The 26,401-nt window shown below is 40.7% G+C and overlaps 1 protein-coding gene across 3 annotated transcripts in view; it reads left to right on the forward strand.

The window, feature by feature from the left end:
- shroom3 (shroom family member 3) overlaps positions 1 to 26,401 on the forward strand; it is a 66,070-nt gene that overhangs the window by 22,812 nt on the left and 16,857 nt on the right. The window contains exons 3-16 of one of the 3 annotated variants that reach the window (XM_087843487.1): positions 1,174 to 1,356; positions 14,301 to 14,426; positions 18,331 to 18,543; positions 19,907 to 20,232; positions 20,329 to 20,554; positions 22,672 to 22,721; positions 22,861 to 23,263; positions 23,782 to 24,060; positions 24,173 to 24,566; positions 24,668 to 24,807; positions 24,892 to 25,041; positions 25,128 to 25,603; positions 25,729 to 25,956; positions 26,086 to 26,284. In XM_087843487.1, coding sequence (XP_087699613.1) covers positions 1,174 to 1,356; positions 14,301 to 14,426; positions 18,331 to 18,543; positions 19,907 to 20,232; positions 20,329 to 20,554; positions 22,672 to 22,721; positions 22,861 to 23,263; positions 23,782 to 24,060; positions 24,173 to 24,566; positions 24,668 to 24,807; positions 24,892 to 25,041; positions 25,128 to 25,603; positions 25,729 to 25,956; positions 26,086 to 26,284 — 3,393 coding nt within the window. Of the gene's footprint in view, positions 1 to 1,173; positions 1,357 to 10,027; positions 10,108 to 14,300; positions 14,427 to 18,330; positions 18,544 to 19,906; positions 20,233 to 20,328; positions 20,555 to 22,671; positions 22,722 to 22,860; positions 23,264 to 23,781; positions 24,061 to 24,172; positions 24,567 to 24,667; positions 24,808 to 24,891; positions 25,042 to 25,127; positions 25,604 to 25,728; positions 25,957 to 26,085; positions 26,285 to 26,401 lie in introns of those variants that run through there. The other 2 variants (XM_006782097.3, XM_035916140.2) reach the window with 2 other exon arrangements.

A 26,401-nucleotide genomic window follows, 5' to 3' on the forward strand; every position in this document is an offset into this window, starting at 1 on the left:
AATATAAAGGTTACTAAAGGTAACCCAACAGAGATCAATAAGTGAATGAAAAAGGCAGTGAATGGATCGTGTGTGCCAGTTTTGGCATTAAAAATAGTACCTTAGAACAGCAGAGCAGTGATTATGACATGACTCATAGTGTCTCTTCATTGTTTATTACCCAGCTTTATTAGGGATTGGTCTTTGTTTGATGGTTTAAGTAGCTGTGCCGCAACAGATCACTCAAATATTCACCTTTTGTTTTCTAACAATGCTATTGGTTCAGAGCCTGTTAGGACACAGAATATGCCAGGTTATTTTTTTATATGTACAACTGGCTCCTTGGCGTAACTGCAAACCAGATCTCTTGGATTCAACCCAGGAAGATGCAAAAATCCCTTCTTGAGTAAGAAGGGTATAAAAAACCTGCCAAATCAGACAATCAGTTACCGTTTAGGAATGAAGAAGCAGCTAAAATAGATTTATTTTTTTAGAGCTACAAATTCCAGAGTTCCATTTAATTCATCACATGAAGGTGGTCATAAAGGCAGCTCTTTGAAATGAGCATCTCTGAAAGGATCATAGACTGGTTTTATATATGGATGTGGATCAACCAGTGGCCTTTTTTTTTTTTTTTTTTTTTTTTTTTTAGCCGCTGCCTTGTATGGTTTCTGGAGCCCGAAGTAACCATATTTGGATAAGAGGGTGGTGTGCTAAGTTGGATGTGCTGTATGACAAAACAAGCCTTATTATATGTCCAATAATTCCATTAAAAATGGCCCAAAAACCAAAACCAGGAATTTCGGTGATTTTAATTAGAGGAGGTGCGGCCTACAGCTCTCTGTGCCTCTACTCCTGTAAATCAAATCAACCCCCAAATTTTAAGCCTTTACAAAATCTAAGTAAGTGACCGATTTTTTTTTTTAGCAAATTCCCCTGAAAATTTTCTCTAAAGCAGGAAACTAATCATAGAGACCAACTTATTTTTCATAGCAGGTTTTAACCCTTTTTATTTCTAATGTAGAGTTGAACACTTTAGCATTGGAGTCTGTGAAGGCTGCCTCACTTTTTGAGCCAGCCTCAAGTGGCCATTAGAAGAACTGCAGTTCCGTATTGGCTTCCTTGTTCAGCTGCAGATGGATGAAACAGAAAAATTTTGTTTAACTTTAATTTTCTGTCTATGTTGTTCCTCAGGGAGCTCGATCCGGGATACATCGAAGAGTTTATGCCTTCAACGGCTTCTCTTTCTGCTCTTCCTGCACCTCCTTCTTCCTTTCCATCGCCACCACCACCACAAGAACAACAGGAACAAAAGACGCACCGGTCATTACGTCACAGCCCACCATGTTCGGCAGTCCAACTACGCATCAGAAACAGGTAGGAGGTGGCTGAAAGCCTGTATCAACTCACCTTCCAATCAGTTGTGCCCTCAAATGGCAGTTATCCAATCATTTTTTTGCCACCTGTCTGTCTTTGGAGTTCTCCACATGCGGCTGTAGTATACCAGGGTTTTAGATGGTTTCTTTTTTCTGCCTTTCTAGGCAAGAAATATAACCATGGAGAAGAGTTTGTGTTCATGTGGTTATGATATAATTGGCTAAAATTAGCGTGCCATCGATTACATTTTAGGATTTTTTGCTCAAGCTCTTAGGATCAGGAGCTGTTTGAGAGACAAAAAAGGTACTTTAACACAAGCTCTCACTTTTTAAAATCAGTTGCATTAAAATTACTAAGAAACTTAATTTCTAAGATATATTAAAAGGTACTTTTTGTAATTACCTACTGCAGGAAAAGATCAAATTTTCACCACTAGGGGCAACGTTTTACCACTGGGTGTGTTGTGTTGCCTTAGATATGTGCTGGTGTTTGTTTGTCATTAGGGGTCCAAATTCAGAGGCTGCATCCTCCTGAGGACCCAGCCTTCGTGGTCTACGTGGGCCGGGTCCTCCGAAGGCCGGGTAGGCCAGAAGTGAGGGGCTGTGAAGCTGGACAGTCTAACCTTCAATTTTGCGTCACCAGCTGTCTCGGTGGAGTTTAATAAACTAGGCCGCCTGCTCCTTGCTATCTAAAATATAACAGGACACTGGAGTAAATTCTCGATCATCTAACACTTCTGTTTAATCGGTTTTTCGGTTGACGTTTATTCAGCTGTAATCGCAGCCAAATCAATGTACTCATGAACAAATAAAAAACCAAAAAACAATCCATTTTTATTTTATCTGAATGACTTATATACCATGTTTAACCTGTAGCAACAGACTGCGTGGGGTTTGAAAACACTGTGCTGGGAGTTCACTGTTTTTGCCTCGGCTAGCTATTGAGCGGGTGGGTAACAGACGTCTCCGAAAACGTCGAAGCACTTTTGTAAATATGTGATGTCTTGATAAACCGAGCAGATATTTGAAGTTTACACAGCTACATTGTCGCCTGAAAACATCTTAAAAGTTTATTTTGTGACCCAGAAAGAGTAATAAGAGTAATATTAAAACTAAGTAGCTGCCGCCCTTGTTGGAAACTAGAACTGGCTGGGCCGTGCTATGAATTTTGGGATATAGTGGGTCATGAAGGATACACCCGACCCATCCTTCGAATCTGGGGAAAAGAAGGACTCATTTGTCGGCTGCATTTGGAGGAGTCTACGAATTTGGACAGCCTTCATCACGCTGCTGTGATGTAATCGGTCTATAAATGCGGCCTCAGGAGGATGCAGCCTATGAATTTGGACACCTCTATTGTAAGCAAGAATGTTTTCTTTTGCCTGGTTAAATAAAGGTTAACTTAACTCAGTGTTGCATCTTGTGGCAGAAATTGGTACTACATTGTAGTACAGTCTGGGCAAAGTTTAACTTCTGTTGATATCTCTTCAACATAATACAAGGACATGTTAGAGCTGATGGCTTTGGTTAAATTTGGAAACTATTTTTAAATGCAGAAATTTAGAATAAGAAGCTTTTTAATGTCAGTATGTAAGTGACATCATACACATTTAAACAAAGAGGGCCATAAAAAGAGAGGATGACAGTGTGCATGTAATTATGGTTACAGCCATTGTGTTGCTCACTGGGATTTCCTGCCAACTATTCATTAACAATTCCTTCCAGAGTCAATAATTCTCCCTTTATTTTTCTAAATGTCAGTTGGGTTTATGCCATGCAGGTTAAAACAGGAAGTGATGTTGGCGGTCAGCTGAGGATGTCTTCGGCACCGGTATTAGGATGTCCTGCATGTGTTTCCTTTGGGTGTGATATTTATTGCGATGTCCTGTTGTGTGTTTGTGACCTTAAAAGTCAAGCTCAGCTCAACAGGAAATAAAACTGTGTTGTTATGGTAACCACCAACCAGTGACTTCATCAGCATCATCATCTTTATAGCTTCCTGTAATTTGTGTAAACTCTGTGATGTCATCAGCTTTGACCGTTTTTTTTTTTTTTCACAAAATTCAGACAGTGTTGAAGAGCTCATTTACAATAAACACTTGAAACGATGTTCCTGATTCTTACAGGATTTTAATTTCTTTGGAACTTGAATTCAATCTGCAGGAACAACTTCTAAGATAAGCTGCACTTAATATCCTCCATCTATTTACTTCCGCGGATCCAATTCAGGATTGCGTGAAGCCTACCCCAGCTGTTATAGAGTAAAAGTCGGGGTAGACATTGGGCAGGATGCCAGTCTGTCACAGGGATAACACACACAGATATTCCAATATTCACACCTATACGGGCAATTTATATTCCCTAACTACATGTGTTTGGACTGTGGGAGGAAGCGGAGTACCAGGAAAGAACCCACACAAACACAGAGAGAACATGCAGAAAATCCTGGTCTGAGTGTTGGATTCGAACCCATGACCATCTTGCTGTGAAGCAACAGTGTTAACCTCCTGCCCATTTATATATCACTTATGAATCAAATAATAATCATTTGGTTTATTTCTATATTATACAAAAGTAATTGGGGATTGATTTCACAATCCAATACAAAAATAGATTTATCTCTTAAAATTTTCATTTGCAGACCTCAAGGACCTTTGACGCTGAAACTGCCTCATTGTTTTAGTGTTATTTAGCTCTGCAGTCAAAGGTGTTTAGTTTAGTCTGCGTTAACTAAAGAACTGATGAATTATCTGTGGTGTGGACATCCATCAGTCTCTCGTGACAAAGTCTATAAATGCTAACACCACTGCACCAGGGGTTCATCCTAATACGGAGCTCATGTTCTGGAAGGGTTTGTGTGTCTGTAATTAACATCACAGACTCAAGGGGGTGCTAGTGTGACTAAGCACAAGCCTGCACACCAAACTGCTTTTTCCCTCTCTCTCTCTTTTTGCCTTGCAACGTGTGAAACTCATAGCTTCACGACATATCCAAGACTTTCATTGGGAAAGGGTGGCTGGGGCTCCACAGCAAACTTCCTGCACATGCTTTTGAGCATGGTGCCTGCAACAACACGGTCATTAAAATGTACTCCAGCAGTAGTCTCAAGGAGCCAAATAAACAAGCAGAGTGACTCCATTCTTCCACAATTCCCTGGGCCCTGGGTGGTTATCAGATGCCACTGAGTGGTGCTCGTGTCTTATTGGTCATCCAGAAACAGGAAGTGGGCCATCAGAGTCCCATGAGGCTGGGTGTTAATCTGGAGAGGACAGACAGAATGATTTATAAACACACAGGCTCTTCTATGCCTTCTTCATCCCACTTTCCCTCATCTCTCCTACAATCTTTCCCTTTCTCTTCACTCCTTTTTCCTCCTCAGAATGTTTCTTTAGTTGAATCACCACATTTTTCTGAAGCAACATCATCACATAGTTACTCACATACACTACTCTAACACAAACAACTCCCTCTCAGGCACAGCTCAAACACAAACAGAGCAGGCCAGTCAGTGCATGCGTTCACCTCGATCAATCAATTTGAGGATTAATCATACCTCCTAATCTCCATTTGGCTTCACTCTGGTTTACTTTACTTAGGTTAACTGCTGGGGATTACAATAAGGCATTATAGGAAGAGACACAGCACTCAAAGCATCCTGAATAGAAATCTTTGGTTGGTCTACCATGATGTCATGCGGACCCATTCTGAAGCCTCGTGATGAGTGTTTATGACGATTGGATGAACCAGGGGGCGATCTGACTGTGTAGTCTATCTTCCTTTCGATAAGCTCGATAAGCTAAAATTTACAAAATGGACTTCACATCTGACACAAAGATAGCGACTAAGCTCATTAATTCATCAGGAGGTGTTTACTGAGGTCCCATAGAAGGTTTAAATGTGGGCTTCAGTCTTCAGGCCTGAGAACCACACCTGTCTTTGACTCTGTCTATTGCTGTGGTTGAATAAAAAAAATAAAAGAAAACCCTCCTAACTCGTTTTCCTCGTCACTTTACCTTATCTTCAATGGAAAGCACCAAGGGAGTAAAGAAAAGGTGTGAAGAAGAAGGTATAAGGCATCTTTGGGATACAGCAGACTCGTGTAAATAGCATCCACCATCACATTATTAACCTGTGAGGTCTTTATTGGTGATGACCCGTATCCTCTCTAACCCTGTTTTTGCCTTTCTCTGAAATATAGGATTAGGACTGGTATAATCACTGATTGATAATGACTTACACCTCAAGGGGTTAAACTGAAAATGCAACTTAAGCAAACTGAACTTTTTTTAAAACCTAGGGCAGATTTTCCTTATCCATAACTTGAACTAGCATGGCGTTAATTCAGAGGCATCAAACCAATCTCTGAGTAGGTTTCAGGTGTTCTAATAGGCTCAAACGCACCTCAGCTGAGTGGAAACCCGTATTATTGTTTTTCTTGCATAGTGTGTTCAGTTATACAGTTTAAACAGACACTAGAATAGTTTTTAGGGATCTAATAGTCTATAGGGACATACCCAAAACAATGGAAGGAGCTCCAGTGGTCCCTGAGTGAGCACATTAACTGGTGAGATATTGTGTACGGCTATTCTTACTCTGTGGTTTGCAGTATTTTGATTAAATAACAGTGATTAAATTGTTGATTTTAAAGATATATAAAGAAGATATATATTTAACAAACACATATATGTTTAAGATGTGTGTGTGTGTGTGTGTGTGTGTGTGTGTGTGTATATATATATATATATATATATATATATATATATATATATATATATATATATATATATATATAAAATATAGTGTGTGTGTGTGTGTGTGTGTCACAACTGTGTTTTGACACAAACACACTAGTAACAAAAACTCTCTTCAATTTTGGATTTTGGGCAAGTGAGACAGATCATTATGGGCTGGAACAGTTTCCCACGACAACAGATAGGGTCTCTGTTCAGAAAAGCACAAGAGAAAATTAAACATTTATTTGTTCTACACCAAACAGATGCTTTTCCAGTAGTTTTAAGTGAACAGATCTAATATATACTGCAAACTGATTGAACTTTTCAGTCTTTTATAAGACTGGACTTGCCTGTAGTCTATCCTTCAAGCTATGGTTGGCGAACATATTAGTATTTACTTAATTACATAGTATTATAATTATTTCAGAGTGGGGGATGGGGGGATGGTACCAACTAACAGTTTTCCCTCCATTTCCATATTTGAGCTAAGCTAAACTTAGGTAAGTAAATAAACTGTGGAATCAGAGCACTTACTAAATTATCCGTTTCATTTTTCCTTCCTCAAACACACAGTTTAGTTATAAACGGTCTTATAACCACGGCTTCTTTTTAACCATCACTGTGATAGGGAAGTGGACAAAAGATAAAAAAGCTGGGAGGAAGATTAGGTAAAGAAGTGCAGTAAATGGCTTCTGGGATGGATTAAATCCTGGCCTCTGCTTTAGCTTAATGACATATAGATTGCCTAAACCAGTGTTACTATGGCCTCTTGATTATGCTACATTTGATTCTTTGGGCCCATAACCTTAGAATTAGCTTGCACATCCCGTTAGCTTGGATCCTCACAGTTTGAAATTGGTTTATTTGTCATAATAGCTTAGATTTAGCTTCTTTCTTTCTTTTTTTTAATTACCATATGGTTAGCTTTTAGGTCTTATTAAAGTTAGCTTATCTTATCTTAATAGCTTAGAATTAGCTTCTTGGTTCCATTTGGTTAAAATTATAGAGTGCTTGTTAGATAAGAGTTGACATCTTTTTTTGTTAGATTTTTCTCTAAATCTTAAAGTTGCTTTTATATAAGTTAGCTTGGTTCAGTTTTTATTTTTATTTAGCTTATATTTTAAACCGTTAGTTTAGCACCTAGATCCTGATGCACACAAGATATTTATATTTAGGTATGCAGCCCACAGGTTCTAGTGAGGCAATAGCCATGTAGTGTGTGGTACAGTCAGTTTTGCTATCTTGATAACACTATATGCTGTATTACTGATCCAAACTATATTTAAAATATGATTTTAAATATGATTTCAAGCTCATGTCCGCTTTATATTCTATCTTTATATGAATAACTACTCGTGAGGAGCTGAATTAGGATGCCATGCTCCCTAAAGTCCACTACTTTCTGATTGACTGACCTTTTTATACGTATGGAATGGCTTATTACTGAACATATGAATCTGAAGCACTGGTGAAATATACAGATATCACTGAAGATTTCCATAATACAGGTAGCTTCTCTCATGCACACAGCTCTGCAGCATTAGGACAGAAAGTTGAGTTAATTTTTCTAGAACAGAGCTGCAGGTCAGACCGTCCTCGGCACCTGATTCAGACACTGCGAAGGGAAAGGATTTCCTCATCGTCCCTTTCTCTCTGTGATCTCAGATACATCTAATGCCATTCCGATGACACATGACGCCCAGGAAACCCAGCTGTAGGCATCTGCTACTGAAGTGGGAGGACACACTACACTTTCACCTTTTGGTTAAACCTGCAGCAGCTTCTACTCATCTTTTAGATATGAAAGCTAAATCAAGAATATACAGAATGACATCAGGGATCCGAAACAAACACGTATTTGCAATAGTGCAGGGAAGGTCACCTTCCTAGGTTATCAATAATCCGTCAAATGTCTATAAAGAAGTCTTACTGGTCTTAAAAGAAATTACTGCTACAACTACTGTTAACACTTGTTATTTAGCATTTAAATCCCAAGGATAAAACAAAATGCCAAGTTTTTGTACAGTAATTATATTATCCTTGAAATATTATCCTTCTGAGAAAATTAACAAACTCAGCATAATTCCCCAGAAAGGAGACAGAAACTGGCAACCTCCATTTTTATCCTCGTGAAGTAACTCACCAAGCTCCATCACCATCAGGAGCAAAGAGTTAGTGGATGTGACAGTGTTACACTGTCACATCTGCTAATTTTATGCAAGAAATGCATAAATATAGCATTAAAAAAACAAATATGTGCATTTTCTTTTACTGCAGTAACATTATGAATATTTCATTCCTCTTAAGAGATTATGACTGGACTGGAACCGCCAACATATGTCTGCGTACGTCAGAGTTATTACTGTTTTACCTCACCCAGTTTGGATTGGCGAAGTATTTTATTGCCAACCATGACATGCTGCTTGCAAGGCTGAAACATTAACAAACCTGTTCTGTGATAACCTGCTTAACAAAAAAAAAAAAGCCTTTTAAGTTTTTAACTTTCCCTAACCTCTGATCAGTGATCCTTAACCTTTTTCCGTACGTCACCAGTCCTTCTGAAAGTGGTCCCCCGAGCAGTCAACGATAATCGGTTTATTGTTCACATTAGGACCACATGCAGCATCATGAGACATCTTTCTCCCTGCGGCTTCAAAATCTGTTTCACAGCAATTGACTGTTTTCAATAATTCTCTCTTTTTCTGTTTATCTCTCCTCGCCTTTCTTTATCCTCTTCCTCACTGTTCTGCTCCTCTTCCCTTCCTCTCTCACCTTTGGATTTGTTATTGTTTATTTCTCAGTCCCAGACTTGCTCAAAATTTTATTATCCTTTATTTCCTGCCTTTGACTCTACCAAAACTCCCTACTTATCTGGCTCACTAGCCCTCTTTCTCCTATCAGTTCGTTTTCATACCTACTGCCTCCACCCTGATGGTCTAACCAAACTTTATCTCTCTCCATTCTCCCTCCCTTTTTTGCTACTCATTCCATCTCGCCGTTTCTCAGCCTTCCTCTCCCTTTTCCTCCCTCCCTTCTCTCTCTTTCTCTCTCTCTGTCTCTTCTCAGTGTCTCTCTATTCACACACCACATCAACAGCTACTGTCCAGAACGAGCTTTGCCAGGGATGTTTATTTCATGCTTTTATCATACGGCAGCCTAATGACGCATAATTGCTTCATTTGCTTAACGAGCTGGGAGCCGGGGGCCGACACAGCCCGACTCGACCTGATCTGCCATCATCAAACTGAAAGTTGAGCGAAGAGGCAGATCTGAGAGTGGGACAGACAGGCGATAGAGACAGTAGACGCAAGACTTTTTGCAGAAGTTTAGATGGAAAACAGGAGCAAAAAAACCTCCAAAACAGAGCCGTTGGATAGATTTGTGTTGCAGCTTTTTTAAACATGCAGATTACACTGGAAAAAATTATTTTTGTTAGTTATGAATAGAAGCAAGGTAGAATGGAGGTAAAAGGTGGAAAAAGCTAAAAAAAAAAAAAAAAAAAAAAGTACTTTAGAAGTTAAAGAAAAGTATGTCAGGAGAGGACAACCAATAGTTGGAGTAATGAATTAAAGTTCAGTAAAGTAGATTTTAGTTGAGAGTAGATTTCTGTACGGGATATGGCATTTTGGCAGTCTTGCAAAGCATGTAGTTGAAGTTGAGTGGAGTTCAGTAGAAATTGGTTTTTAGAAAGACGTTTTTTAGAAGGGAACACATCAAAGAGTTCCAAGGAGCAAAGGATCAACTGTCTGGAAATGGATCTTCTCGGGACTTTCTAAAAGAAAAAGAAGAACCTCGGGAAGTTTTAAGGAGAAAGCAATAGAGAAGAAACTAGAATAACGTGGACTGTAAGTCGAAGCCATGGAGCTGCTGGAGGCATTCTATCGAAGGAAGCTCAGGAAGAAGCAGAAGAAAACGGAGCTGGGCCGGTCAGACGGGGCCCTGTGTCGGTCACCGTCGGAGGCCAGCGTCAACAGCCTGGCAACCGGCCTCATCTCCAAAGTCCTCAGATTCACCTCCAGGTAAAACAGGGTCATGAGTAATTTATGTCCTCAAAGACGAAAGACACGTTAATGAAAACAGGCCAGAATTTAGTTTGTTTGGGGTTAGGAATGGTTGCGGTTTGCTAAAAGACTTGTGATAAAAGTTTGTATAGTTTAAACAAAATTCAAGCTTTGCACGTACACAGTACTTGCAAACCACAATCAAGAGTCAAAGAGGATGATGGATATTTTTAAAGATTGTTTTCTGGAATTTTTGCCTTTATTGGATTGCGTGGCAGTGAAAACAGACAGGAAACTGAGGAGAAAGAACAGGAAGTGCATCTGAGAGATTGTGATAAACTTAGGTTCATATTGCTGTGCTGCTTATTCAAAGATATTGAAGTCGACAACTGTAAAATAAAACCTTAACTAATATTAGAACGTCTTAATCCATCTATAAAAATTCTTAAAAACGCAGTGCTGAACCTGGCAACATTGCAAACTCCTTTTTAACAGCAAGAGAACTATAGCAGAACCACGTTTAGGGAAGAGCAGCCATATGATGCCTAAACAATTACTTGGACATGACCTTGAAGACTGAGACATTAGATTGATTTGAAAGTGTCATCTATGATCTGGACATAGTCTCAGTCACTTGGGCAAAATTTTAGACCCTCTGTCAAGATGTTTATGACTTGCAGTAACATTGATGACCTCACCAGTGACCTTTTTAGGGTCTCAGAATCTTCCTTTTGGAGATTTTTCATCTGAATTCCTGCATACAGAAATTGTTGGTGGAACCCACCCTAAAAAGAAAACCTCCCTGTTCAGTAACATGGTAATGGAGTTATTTTATCTGGTCTCTTATTGGAGTTTAATTTAATTAATGATAGTCATCATTTTTGGTTAAAAATGGTCACAAATAAGAGGAAAATAGGTAACTGTATCAATGCTTTTATTTTGTGGAGCATTCATGCTTAGTGCCACAGTCACATCCCAAAGGAAGCCCCCACCAACAAGTCAAATCTATCAAGACCAGCTAAAATGAGAACCATAAGTCAAAACCAGCAGGACCTTCTCTAAGCTACGACTAAACTAGAACGTCTTTCCTGAGGTTTTAAACCTAATATTGGGATTTGTTAAATAATGTTTGGTGTGTGAGCTTTGAATCTTCCAATTAACTGCAACTGACTTTGTAAATTGTATGGGACAGGGATAATACCGTCTTACTGTGAACACATGGCCAAAATGAAAATAAAAATACACTTTGTTATACTTTAGAATCAGAGTGAACTTCAGTACATTCTCTGCAGAGCTAATAGAAAGGGTGTAAATGTGTATATGTACATCAGTGATGATAAAGTGTTGAGGTATTCCAGTCATGTCCTGTCATTATCCAGGTTCCTGTGGTTCAGAGACATACAGGCTTTCATGTCTCTGTCTCCTACTTAGTCAGATAAAATCATTTCCTGTTTATCTGTGAGCATAAATACAGAGCAGGAGGATATGTCAAATATGAGTATCGGTGGAAATTATTTTAACGTCAGTATCCCTGTAATCATAACTCGTCTGCCAACACGTTCAGAGTATGATGATGGTGATGTGATAACTTTTAGCCCTGCAAACAAAAATATGATAATTATCCCAGAAACAATATCTGTGTTTTTTCTAACCAGCTTCAATATTTACCCCAATTTAGTGTGTTTGCATGTGAGATTCAAAAATAAATTGTGGGAAATCACGACAGTAAAGACACCGGTTTATAATTTTTACATTCTGGCTTGTGATGGAGTCCATTATAACATTTTCAACCTTAACCACTTTATATGCTACTGAGGAGCTAAACTTAGATTTTGACTCTGTGGCTGTTTTAACTGCTCTCATTTCAAACTTAACTTTATTAATATTGTAACCTCCAGGTAACAGGTATGCAAAGCTTTAAAATAAATGTAGATGCAGTTTCTCCCATCCTGGAGGTACCACTGAGAAAGAGAGGACAGCCTGCAGAAAAGATTACTTTGCTAACGAAATCTACTAAAATAAAAGATTGTGCCATCATGAAACATCCACATAACTTTAGTTTTCACTTGTTCTTAATTCAGTTTGACTCTGTCTAACATAAAACAAGTCATCATAGGTGCTGCCACTGATCTGAGCTCAGAGCGTTAACCTCTAAACAACCACCCAGGGTATTGTTAAGCTTGCATTTTAGCCACATGTTAGAAAGGTGCTGCCTGTCAAATAAAGTCCTGTGTTATTTGATCTAACAGTTCTTCCAAGATTTTCCTTTCGGTTTGAAATATACTTAAAATATCATAGGAGGACAGAAATTATCCCAAACTTAATCCTAAAAAGGAATGCTAAATTGAATATCTTATCTAGAAGTTATAACAATGTGACTACACATATTAGAAAGCTAGGCACCTACTAGATTGTTAAACATTAAAACACTGTAATGAATGACCACTTGGAAGCTGTGTCTTAAAGCATTTCATTGTGATTATTACTTTTTATGTGTATTATTAAATTTCCTGGTGTTGTCGTACATTCATTGAAACACTTCAGTAACTTTTTCCCTTCCTTGGAAATGGAAGGGAGAGGCAGAGATAGGCAGAAGGTGAGTCAGATCTCAGTGGAATGAGGCCGTGCAGCTGTGTGTGCATGTGGGAGGATGCAGTGGGATATTATTTAATGCTGAATTGATCGGGTGGGGTTCCAGCTCTGATAATAATCTCTTTTCAGGGGTTGAATCCCTGCAGTGATTTGAGGCAACTAATGGCTCTATGAATGAAGATATGTGCAGAGTGAAACTGGGAATGTGGTTTAATGTTGTATGTGGTGCAGCCGTTTGTAAGAATCCTCACTACTACCTAATACACAGCATGTATATGAGAATTACATAAGAACTGTTGCTGTGCTACATTAAAATTAAAGTTTTAGAAAAAAAAATTGCAGTTAGTGTGAGTACACGAACATCTGTTTAGCTCAAAGTACAGATGAATTTGTCAACTTTGCCTGAGGTCAGCCTAACAGTGTCGCATGAAGTGAAACCACTACAGAAGAACCAAAATTCAGATTCACTCAACAGAACCAAGAAATGTTTAACAGGCCCCCCAAGCAACAAAAAAATAAAAATAAATATACTGGTTTTATTCATCAGTTTATCCATAGCTGATTCAACCTTCTCAGAGAAAATTGGGCAAAAAAATGTGCTGTTTTGGATCATTGTTAACCTTCCAGTGATTCATTATCCTCAAGAATATCCAGAAACCAACTGAACTGCTGAAATATTTAGTTGATTGGTTAAATATGATGCCACAAATCAAATTATGATATCATATAAACAAGAGCCCCGAGGGAGTTGCCTGTTTTGCCTATCTGTCATGACTTTTTGGAAGAATTTCTCAAGCAAATGATGTTTATTTTTTTGAAAAAGATCATTTAATCCTCCATACAGCAAGACGATTGTTGTGCAAGAACGTATGAAAAGAAAGCTTTTTGTTCTGTCCATTTTGCAGATGCTTGAAAAACGTGTGTAACACATCTGTAACAAGCAGCTGAGCAGCTGATTCATTGTTTGATTAGAGTGAAATGTAATGTGATTCCTGTATTGTGTTGCTTTTAAATGCATTACCCACAGGGAGGTTGGGCTCAGGTTATGGTTGGTTAAGATTGGTCTGAGTTAGATTTAGATTAGGGTTGGGCTGGATTTTGATAATGGTGTCTTACCTGAATTTGTAGATTAGGCTTGGATTGGACTGGAGTTTGGTTAAGATTTGGGGGGTTTGGGGTAACAGCTGGGTTGGATTTTTGATGATAGTGGCTGACCTGGAACTGGGTTAAATTAGGCTTTGTGCTTATTTTTATCTTGGACTGGGGGTTAGATTAGGATTGGGTTTATATTGAATTTGAGGGCTTTGCTTGGATTGGATTGGAATGTAGGTCACAATCGGGTCTGCAATTGGGTCTGAGGTTGAATGTTGAGGTGGGTTGGGTTTTAGGTTAGAATAGTTTTTGGCTTGGTTGATAGCGGCTGACCTGGAACTTTGGTTAGGTTTTATCTTTAGCTTTATCTCAGATTTGGACTCTGGCTTACCCTGCACTATCCTTCACAGCTAACTAATGTCGTGCTTATAACCCTCATAACCCTTAATCACAGCATTTAGAAATGGAGGTCACACTGTCCAGTACTTCACACACTCTAAATCCCTCTCTCTGTTTTCACCCTACAGACGCACTGAGCCGGCATCTCGTCCTCATTCATGGCATTCATCGAAGCTCGATGAAGGCCAGCAGGAGCTGGACCCAGGAGCAATGGACAGCATGAGCAGCACGTGGCACCACAACTACCACACCAGGTTAGTGTTTGCTATATATATATCTAATGATTATCAAAGCCCCTGATGTTCAGTATATTATCATTTTCACCATTTCCTGAGTGAGATTTTGCTCAAGTTTTGATTTCTAATTGAATATTGTCAGTTCATGCTGGGATATGTCATTAAACCAAACATTGTCATGTTTCAAACAAATGCATCTTCATTACTGGCCTCAGATATCTGGACATCACTACATATGAAAAAAGTAAATCTCCTTTCTTTTAACATCTCAAACATCCAGACAGAAGTTAATAACTGGAGAAGTCAGTAGAGTCAAAGATAACTTGACTTGTAGATTCAGTGGATGCTTGTTCTTGGAGGTAGGAAGGCAATAATATTGTGGTAATAAACACATATACACATTTATGGTCATTCCAGTAAATGCGATAACAGCACTTGAGCTGCTGATCATCAGCTTTAGAACTGCGTTTACAACCAGCAGCTGTGGTAAATAACCCTCCTTACAGGCGCACCCTGCAGGTTATAGCACTTATTGATCTGCTGTCAAAATAAGAGCCTGAGACCTGCCTGACCTCAAACATTTCCAGCACAGTCTGAGGACATGTTTAGAAGTCTGGATTGTAGGTTTACTCAACACCACTATCTGTAAGTCACTCAGAAGGTCAAAGTTCATGGTTGCAGACACTCACATGATATCTTGTCTCATCTCAGGCCGATATACATGCATAGTCTAGTCTAGTCTAAAGACCCCGTGTGATACAGCCAAACTTCCTTCATTTTTGTGTTATTTAAAAGCTAATCTTATTTTACAAAATGTTATTTATAAATGTTGCCTTATAATGTTGGTGTTTCTTTTTTGTCACGACCAACTTAATGTTTAAGACCCTGTGGTGCATAACAGAACAGACAAGAGACACAGCTGCTTATTGCTGTCTCACAAAGGATGTGAACTTTGACCCCCTGAATCCTGGAGTGTCTAAAAGCCAGTTTGTCTGCACTGCTAGTGGCCTCTGAAGTTCATTTTATATCCATGCTTAATGATCTACTACACTCTGAAATGTGTAGTAGAAACCTATGCGACATTTGGACTTGAGCTCGGTCGACACTTTCCTAATGAGTTCATGGGCTCAGTCACTCATTTTGGGTCATAGTGAATAAAGCATTGCGTATTTGGTAAATTTTGGTTAACCTGAGGTTTCTAAAGGAGAATTATATGAGATGTGTTCAGTGATGAATGACTTGCCATTGACAAGCAGATGGAGAAAAAAGACATTTTGAAGCTTGAGGCTTCAAAACAGAACGTTGTCCTTCAGTTCTTGTTTTATTTTGAAAGTTAGAGCCTCACGTGGCTTTCTGTATTTTTACTTCTTCCTTTGTTTGTTTTATCTGGGGTTTTTTTTCCTATCCTGAGTTCACCTGTTTCTTATTATCCTTCTTTCACTGCTGTGTATTTAATTGTTATGTTTCCCCTCAGTCTTTACCAGGTGGTGGTCTCTACTAACCCTGATTCCCTTCTTTTGCATTTTTGTTGTTTTATATCATTTACTGTATTAGCAACAGCCTGCCTCATCATGCAGGGCGTTTCTGAGTAATAAAGTTCCTTCTTTTTCATCCACCTTTCTCCATCTGTCTGCATACTTGGATCCACTTTAGTCTTTCTGAAGAATGGTGATAGTAGCTGACATGGCTGAACTTGGACATTTTAACATGAGACTCACATTTGGAGCCAGCCCTGCCATTTTCACATTGGCTGAATTTTTCATCCCCCAGAGGTTGCCCTTTGGCTGGAGCCTATCACAGTTGACACTGGAGGTCACAGGCACCATGGCCAGTTAACTTTACATGTTTTATGTGAAGTGGACCTGCTGGTCAAAGGAAGTTACATTACTGATTCTTTGAAGCACCAGTGAGAGGGAAAATAAAAGCCTCTGATGTGGCTATGAGGGAGAACGGAGCATTGGCGTTCCTTAAGCCCACCTCCCCCCTCTTTTAGGTCCCATGGAAACCCCTACTCATCCACACACACAAACACACATACACTCACACACTTGGTTGTCCTGATGTAGCATAATATTTTTGCATTCCTTAATCCCCTGAGTAGAGGTGGGATTAAAACACAGAGAATGAGACATCCAGCTGACGAAGAGATGGATGCTGAAAGTGAAGTTAGACTCACAGAAGTCCGTGAAGACAAGCAGACGCTGTCCTCTTTTTCCACAGTCGTAATCGCATTGTGTTCGGTTGAAGGACTTGGTGGGTCAAACTGTGACGTCAATGCGCATTTACATTCCAGTCAGTCATTCAGAGTGAGGTAGCGGTGCATTCAGCTGCGGATCACCAGCTTTACAACTGCTGGTTGTAAAGAACACACACCTCATCATGTCGGCGTTCTGGCCCTTTTTTTCTCTAAGAGCCTGAGTCACTTTCAAAGAGATGCTACAATGCCAGTCTGAGCAGTCTGTCAGCTCTCCACTCGAGCATAAGGCCGAACATTTGTGCTGTGCAACAGGGGCTTTTTCAGGATGCTTTTTTTATGTGGGGTGGCACGAACAAAGTAAGGGGAGCACGGGAAATCAGAATATTTGATCCTAAATAAATTCAGGGTAGAAAACTGGTGTAGAAAACACAGGCCAACATTTTCAGGCTTGTGCAGCTGGGTGCACTCATACAGTGAATGTTTTGCAGTGCCACTTTTGGAAAGTTTGCAAGATCTGCAGAGTAGAGTTTATGTTACTGCAAAGTTTTTTCAAGTATTTTGCAAAGTGGTGAAACAAACCTTTCTGCTCCAAAACATACTTAAAGTAAAAGTGCTCATTACACAGAATCATTAACATAGATCACAGTTATTGATTTATTAATGTTTATGTCACTCTAATGTAGCATTTGGAGTTGATTTAATCACTTAAGTACTGCTGGGTAACTTTATCTATAATATAAGCAGTAACTAAAGCTCTAGAATGGATGATATGGGGGAGGAGAGAAAAAAAGCTTTCATCTCACCTTCAACAACAATCCAATCATCACAGAAATGTATCGTTACCAAGAGCCATTCAATGAGATTTCCAACGTTATCAACACCATCTTCTCTTTCTATATGTTTCTAAAAAAACAAATGATGATCCACACCACTGTGAGGGGGGACAGTTTCTTATACTTGAAGAGATTCATGCATTCTGTGAGAAAACATTTGTTCTTGTTGGGATAATTTCCTTTAAACTCACTCTTTATCTCATTAGCAGTAGTTACATGCATCAGTACATTACTACAGCACTATACAGTATATCTCCCCTTACTATATGATTTCTCCCAGAAAGTCCTTTAAGAAAAAGTCTAATTCTGCAGTAGGCAGATGGTGCAAATCATACAACTGTGGCACATCAAGCCACAGCTAACCACCAGCGCAGCTGATCCAGTTGATCCACAGCTGCACTGGTGGTTAGGAAAGACAAAACTGTCAGCAGACCATGTCATGAAAGCGTGAGCCCGAGTGAGTCATCTTTCCACAGTTGTTTAATGCAAACATGACACCAAGAAAGCTAAAAAGACACTTGGAAATCAAACATCTCTTCAAAGAGAGGCTTGGCTTCACTACAAACAGTGCTGAATCAGAGGCAGCAAGCTCATTTGTTGGACTGTGTGAAAGTGTCTCATAAGGAGATGGAAGCATGTTATTGACCACTGGAGTGGTGACTCTCGTGCATAAAAAAGAAATTGAGATGTAATGCGGTGTCCAGATGTTGAGGCTGGGATGTCTAAAATGCCCTTCATGGTTCAAACTCATCGTCATTGTCCTACTAAGGTAAATTTTGACAAAATAGCTACAAACTAGCAACATCTCACCAGCCTCAACTGTACTTTGTGATTGGTTCTAATTAGATTTTAATGAAATTAAGCACTAAATGTAAGAGTTGTTGTCTCTCAGTGTCTCGACCAACGATCTGTCTGGCGGATTTGACTCTGGCTACCTGAGGAAGAGTCCGGACCAGTACAGCTCCAGGGGCAGCATGGACAGTCTGGACCATCCCCAGTCCTCCCAGCTTCACTCTGGAGCTCAGCACCAGCATTCACTGGCCCACCACAGACTCAGTGGACCCCACCCGGCCTACTCCTCCTGCCACCAGCTGTCCTCAGCCAGGTGCGTAAACCAAACACTCCTCAGCAATTGTTAGGTATAAGCTGAAAAGTCAGTCTAACAGCAACTCCAATACTAATTTGTATATAAATCATTTGTCAGTTTTACCTTCAAAATGTAAAACTGACGTTACATTGAAGGCACAAAGAGAGGCATCCAGCCCTTTTTATATATTTTCACTTATTTGAAACATCCAAATGTGAAACTAATGCCAAAGTAAATTAGGCTACGTTCACACTGCAGGTCTTAATGCTCAATTCCGATTTTTTGATCAAATCCAATTTTTTTGTCTGCTTGTTCACACTACAAATAAAATGTGACAGCAAACGCGCTCTAGTGTGAACCCTCAAAGCGGCCCGCATGCGCAAAAGAAGACATCACACACAACGCGCTCTGTTTAGACCCAGAGCAAACAGTATTGTTTGACTGATGCCCCTTAATATAAAGACTTCGGACTTTACGTTTCCCAATTTTGCTTTAAGTTATAAAGTTATTTTGTTATTTAAATATGGCCTAATAATTATCCTTATTACTGTTTTACAGAGGAGCGGTGCTTCAAAGGATAGTTGCAGATTTCTTTATACAGAACAAATAAAATGTTCACGTTTTTCCAGCATTGTCTTCCCAACAGTTTCACTGACATCTACACGGGATGGCCAGGAAGCGTTCACGATGTCTTCTCCCGCGCTGATAATTGCCGTCTGTCTTGTGTCAGCGACGTAAAAGACGGATTTAATGCGACATGACCATTCAAACAGCAGTCGCTTTCTAAAACATCAGATATGTATCAGATTCAGTAACACATACAAAAGTGACCCAGATTGGATTTGAAAATATCGGATTTGTGCTGTTCACACTGTAATACCATGATCGGATATGGGTAGCATATCGTCAAAAAAGTTGGATTGATGTGCTTTCACCTGCAGTGTGAACGTAGCCTTAGAGGTCTTTTGAAACTGAACAGCTAGGTCTTCAAAATTTACCTGCTTAGCATGGTGCTCAAATAGAACTTAACCCTAAACCTAAACCTGTCCCTGGTTCAGTCACTGATGGCCTGGTGGTTTTAAAGAGGTTGTCTTTGAACCAATTAAACTTAGGTTACATTTAAGCCACTTGGTAAACCAGCCTAGTTTCAGAAAGTAGAAGATAATGCCTTTCAAATCAAGTTACAGGGATTTGGTGTGCAGTCGGGGTAAAAGCTCTGTCTGGGTATATTAAATGGGGAAAAAAAAGTTCCAGAAATATTCCCTAACTCTAAACATGTTACTGACAACCTGATGGATATTACGTTAAATCTCTGTAATGTCTGTACCTTAATCAGTGAGATCGGGAGTGTCACAGTCTTGAACTACTTGTTGTGTTCCAGGTCGTCCAACAGCATTGAACACTTGCACAGCAAGAGAGACTCTGCCTATTACTCTTTCTCCACTAGCTCCAGCATCCAAGAATACCACGCCTCCACCCCCTCAATCAGCACAGAGCGCTCCAGTTCACTGGACACCGTCCCTCAGAGAGCAGGGGGAAGTGGCGAGATGCACCAGGCTGACATGCGTTACGCCCCGTCAGTTTACGACACCCAGCAGGGCATCTTTCAGGAGCGCGAGCTGAACTCCAACTCTGCCGTGTTCTTACGTAACAGCGACTCCAGAAGCGGGGGCGGAGCCAGGTCAGGGATAGGTCGAGATCTGGAAGGTAAAGTTTCTGTTACTGGAATGTTTTTCATGTTTTCAGGTATGGTAACTTTGATTCAGTAACATCATTATTTGTCCATTGTACTCTTGGTTTCAGGTTCAGTTAGCGGGGTCTGTTACCGTGGCAGCAGCAGCAGCGGTGGGGCACCGGCATCAAACAGACACAGTGTAGGACCAATATGGGCCCCGGCAGCCAACCGCAGCTCCTATGAGAGCCTGAAGGGGGCGCCTGCTCCACCAAGGCGCAGTGATAGCTATGCCGTTATCAGGAGCCACGAGAGACCAAACTCCTGGTCCAGTCTGGAGCACGCCAGATCACTACGGTAACCAGGTTCCATGAAGTCAGAGTCAACATTGATTCTCATTCAGTGCTTCACAAATTTATTGAAGCGACACCCAGTGTATGGTTTATGACACAGCAACCCTAAATTAACCGTATTGGTCATTTTAATGGTTAATCCAGCAGCATGAGAAGGCTCTTTAACTCTTTAAAGCCGGTCGGAGCGGGCACGCTCTGTTTTGCATAACTATTCTTAAATCCCGGTAGCACTGCAACCACGTGAGCTAGCGCAATAATTTTTTTTGCATATGAAACCGGAGGAGTTGTACTTACATCTTATGCCATCAGCTTGTCCTAGGTCACAGTTTCCTTCCACATAAAGCTTTGTAAAAACTGCATAAAAAGCACTTGCAGCAACAAAAAGATAATATTCCAGAAACAGGCTTTGCCGCTCTGATCAGCTGTTTGTAACACTTCCTACGTCCATCAGCGCGAACTATCACATGTCCGCCATGTCCTGCCCGAAACCGGAAGTGACGTCCTTTTGCGGAAATGTAGTTTTTACCATCAGGGCCTTATGAGCCTATACTGGTGTTTTTAAAAGTTATGTTTGACTTTATGACTTTCTGTGTCGTTTCTGGGATGCTTAGGACTCATATTGCCCTGCTGGAAATAGTTTATTTTGATGCATATGCTGTTTTTTTTGCAAATTTGCATTATAATATTTATTTTCGTTTTTCCTGCAGTATATAAAAATTGGTGTATTTCAAAAATAAAACTATGAAGACACTTAAAATAAATTTCCTGTGGTGGGAAACTATTTTGTGCAACTTTTTTGTATTTGCAGTTTTGAGGGATAAGCCTCTTATATTTCTCTAACTAGAAATATATGTTAAAAAAACAAAAACGATTTTAAATTTTTTTGTAGTTTATTGCACTTTTTGTGTGCACATAGTAACTACATAAATTGCACTTTACAATTTATATAGTTACTATGCATTTAATGCATACTTATTATTAAAATTTGGGCTATAATGGTTGTATTGATGTATATCAACTTGAAATGCTCCCAAAAATGGTACCTACAAAAATAAAAGTAAAAATATAATATAAGCTCTGGCGGACTTGGTTCTATGGTAGGTCTTAAAGGGTTAATGAAAATGTTGTTTTTAATGTTAAAATACAATTATTGTTCTTAATAATGCATGTTCAAATGTATTGTTTTAGTAAATAAAAAAATCACATTATTATTTTTTTTAATAAAATGTCAAATTACAGTTACTTACTTGCATTCCTGAACAGAAAAATTAGTTTTAGTGGCTTAGTGTTGTGCTTGATTAATTTCTGACTTCTCAGAGAAATCCTGTGTCATCATCTTTTATTTCAGTATAAGAATTTACTATATTGCACAATATTTCTATTTGTATCAAGCCATGTGGCTTACTGGATAGAATAAGTCCATTTTACTTTCACTTTTTTTTTCCTTTGAACTTGGGGCACCAAGTTATTGAGAAGTGTTTTTCTTTGAAGCTTTGCCAAGTAAGAATTTAATTATTTTGATTTTACAATGCTTTACAATAACTTTCAGTTTGCAGTGGGAAAAGGTGAACTAAACATGTGTCACAATATGATATGTTATGTTATGACACAACAGTACTGTGTTCATAGATTGTGATTACAATGTGATATCATATGCTACGTAATGGTAATATAGTGTGCTTTGTTATGATACAATACAATAATGTGTAATGCAATGTGATATAATTTATCTAAATCTAAAATAATCTAAAATAACTGACATGCAGTGATACAATGCAATATGATACCATGCTTTATGATATTCAGTACAATATAGTAAAATATGCAACTCTACAATTCAACATGCTGTACCCAAGAACCATCTGCTTTTTATATAACACATCCTGGTACAACACAATAGATTGGTGTGCACTATAAGCTGCAGTATGAGTCAATATAATGCAGAGTGTTATTATGTAATACTTTATAATACAGACAGTGTGCAGAATGGCGCCATGTGTTTGTAAAGCAGCCATATCCGATGCAGTAGTTTACTTTAGTTGTGAAATATTTTCTACTTGTGTAAATTGGAAAGTCACTTAAACTATTTTATCTAATCAAAAGTTTTTCAATCTCTCTTAGTTCTCTGCAGAAAGGCTCCTGGCATCACTCCAGTGGTAACGTTGCCTTAGGTAATGTCTGCATTTACGTGCTCCGTGAATTAAACATGTAGAAACAGGTTCAAACGAAGACAATGATATATGACATGACTTTTTAGTAGCTTTATACTGTATAGATGAGAAAACTGACTAACTCTGACTGTTGCTTCAGCTAAAGGCTCGTATGGTGCTGAGGGTCAGCTCCACACGGTGATGGAGAAGAGTCCAGAGAGCAGCCCCACCACAAGGCCCCGTCAGGGTGGAGGCTTTCCTCAACCCCCGTCCCCTACCGGGCCTTCCTCTGGATCTGCAGGCCCCACGCCACAGGCCAGCCGGTTTATCCTTCCTACCAGCATTTACCCCGTTCCCCAGCCTGAGCCACACTACGCACAGATGCCCAACTCCCCCAGCCCAGGCCCCTGTGGAGTCTACCCAGCCTTGGCCAAGGAGAGCAACCGGCAAACACAACATGAAGGAGCAACAGAGGGGCAGAGAGATGGAAGGATGTCAGCCACAGAAAATGGATACCAAACTAACACTTCATCCTACCCCCACAGCTCTTACCCAACAGACAGGTGATGGTTTGTTTAGACTTCTGTGTTTCTTTTGCTTTCTATTTAGCTAACATCTAAAACATGTTAGCAAAACTGTTCTTACTTCTCAGAGAAATAACCCCTTCTTTTAATCTTTTTGTTTTTCCCAATACATCCACAACAGTCATGTTTTGCCAAAGTCATAGACATCATGCATTTCTTTCTGGTAGTTTTGAAGCAACATTAGCATTTGTTGCATTAAGTCAGAAGTAACCATATTTAGCTCGAGGCGGGGGGGCTTAATGTTCAGCTTGGTTATCAAACTGCATCCATCATGATCCAGCTCAGTGGATGCAGTAGTGGAGGTGAACTCTACAGCACCCACGCCCCTAACTTTAAACCTTACTGAAATCCAAACAGGTGGCCCTTCTGTACAGGAATGAAGGGGGAAATTAGCTGATCTTTGTACCAGGCTATGAACATCTAATTTGGACCTTTTTGTGAGTCTTTTGGAGCCAGATTCGGTGCTCAGAAGGACTGCGGTTTTTGGATAGAACCAGCATTAAAATGCTTTTGGTGGTAATTCAGTATCATGCTTTTGATAGGCATCAACAGGAAGAGTCCAACTTTGGACCCTACAACCCACACATCAAAACTATTGGAGGGGGAACAGAGAGCGAGACAGTGGTCCAAAGAGCCCAAAATCATCAGAGCGTCCAAGAGCAGAAACAGGATTTCCATATTCCCCAAAATTACTCAGCCCCTGAAGTCAGGCGCGCATCATCACAGGAGAGGAGCAACCCTTACGCACCTGTCCAGTCCTTGGGAGACCAAAACAGGTACAGTTAGAGTGGGTGGGGTCTTCAAAAGTTCATGATTGTTCAAGAGATCAGAGTCTGATTTCAAATCAATGGCCACTTCACGTCTATGATGCCTTTGATCTCTTTTCAGATCAGTAGACCAGTCCAGCATTCATTCAGAGCCTGTAGCATCTTCCAGGCTCGCCCTTGGACAGGTTCCACCCAACCACTCACATGGTCAGCCCCAGCCTCAGGCTCCACCCTCTTCTGCCTCACACCATTCTCCCCGGCACCTCAGCGACTCATCCGCTCTGCACTACCAGAACTGGGACCACAGAGAGCAGGACAAAGACAAAGAGCACCCACTGACCCGCCTGGAGCTCGCCCTTGCCGAGGTCCAGCGATGTGGCAGCCCTGAAAGCAATGCCCCCCAAGGGCCCGCTCGCAGCCTTTCTGTTTTGGAGAAAGTCAGTCGCTTCGAACGTCAACAACGTAACGGAAAGCAGCGCAGTCACAGCACCTCGCACAACAAGGCCCATCTACGGGTAACTGCAAACAAGATTAAAATATTTCTTCTGATGATCTCAGAAGTGAAAAGGCTTCCTTATGCTTAGCTTCTTTCAATGCTTTATGCTTCCTTATTCAGAATCAGATCACAGACAAAGGCCACAGCGCTCCTTGTGGAACAGAGGACCTCAGAAACATGCTGGAGAGAAGCACCAAGGGCATCAAAGTCCAAAGGACTCCGAGCTACAGAGGAGGCAGCAGTGAGCATATGAAACCCAGGTAGAGTGATTCTGAAAATACAGATGAGTATATAACTAACTACTGGTCTAAAAAGTGTTGGTTAAATTTCTGTGTGATGTTCAGAACTCCAACAGATCCAGTTTCAGCCCTGCAGAGGAGTCGCAGCAGCTTCCATCTAGATGGATCCAAGGAGGAGGACAGCAGCAAGGACTTCCCCTGGAAACAGGAAATCCAAGAGATCATGGCCCCAATGCAGGACACATCCACAAACAGGTCAGAGTCCTTCAACAAGTCATCACAATGGCACATCCAACAGCTCAGTGCGATGATCCTGATCCAAGAAATGTCTCTCCAAACAGATCTTACAGGGACTCCTTGAAAGACGCCCAGTCTAAGGTCCTACGATCCACCTCTTTCAGACGGAGGGACCTCACCTCATCGGGCAGTGCCCAGCCTGCTCCAGCTCCTCCTTCTGTCTCCTCCTCTGGCAGCCAGCAGCCTCCACCCGTCCCTCCCAAATACCACTCACTGGAGAAAAAAGGCCCCACAACCATGCCAAAGCCACGGGGCATTGTCATCCCGCCACAGTCACAACCTCTGGTCACTTCCCCTCACACACCCAAGGAGAGGCACTTGGTTACTCCCGATGTTCGAGGCTCTAGCCCACCACCCCTCCCCAGCGTCCCACCCGTTGGACAGCCTCCTTCACGGCGGATTTGTGGCCGCAAGCGTTTGACGGCAGACCAGAAGAAGCGCTCATACTCAGAACCAGAGAACATGAATGAGGTTGGGATTTCTGACCCAGAGACCATGTCCTTATTCCGGCGTGGAGGAGGTAAGATTTCCAACTTTTAAAAGCAAACTCCTTTTGCCTTCGTGTGGTAAACAAATTATTCAAATGATTCCAGTTTAATTACTTTGCTGGAAATACTGAAATCCATTTTTTTCTTTCTCTTCCAGAAACCAGTGTGGCAGACCGTCGGAAGGTGTTTGAACCTGCTGCAGGTTCTGTTGGGAGCGGAGCTTCTCAGAATGCCATATCAAGGCCCGACCTGCGACAAGTGCAGCAAGAAGCTCTCGCTAAGTACATGGAGAGGAAGAGAGGCGTGAGGAAAGATGAGGGAGGACAGAGGAGCTTCTCGAGGCCTCGCAGTGCTTATTTTCAGCCTGAAAATGTTAACCATGCAGGTGGGTGCAGGTGACTGGTAAAGTATCCAGGCAGAAAGGTGGAGCAGTGAGGTTTGATACATGGATAAATGAAAGGTTTAAGTGAGAGGTATAAGGCAAATCACTTTTCTTCCTTTCCTATGTCTTCAGCCTCCTCCTGTTACTCAGACTCCCTCAGCCTCTCCTCCGCTTCCAGCCTGCTCTCCCTCCAAGACCCATGTCCAGCTTCTCCTCAGGGGGAGAAGCACCTCGACTCAACTCTTCTTCCTGACCTGCGGAGCCACCAGTCTAACTTCTTCTACCCAGGCAGGGTCACCACACCAAGGCCACCAGCTCACCCACCATCAAGGTATGCAAGAACAGGCCCCAGCTGAATCTAATTCTCTTAGTAGCATTGTTTAGGATGCTTTGGTGACTTTGGTGGCTCCCGGTTTTATAAAACGTTAAATCTTCTCCTGTCTCCTGC

The sequence above is a fragment of the Neolamprologus brichardi genome, chromosome 7 (assembly GCF_056152115.1).
Source record: "Neolamprologus brichardi isolate AB-2024 chromosome 7, ASM5615211v1, whole genome shotgun sequence".
Classification (NCBI taxonomy): Eukaryota; Metazoa; Chordata; class Actinopteri; order Cichliformes; family Cichlidae; genus Neolamprologus; species Neolamprologus brichardi.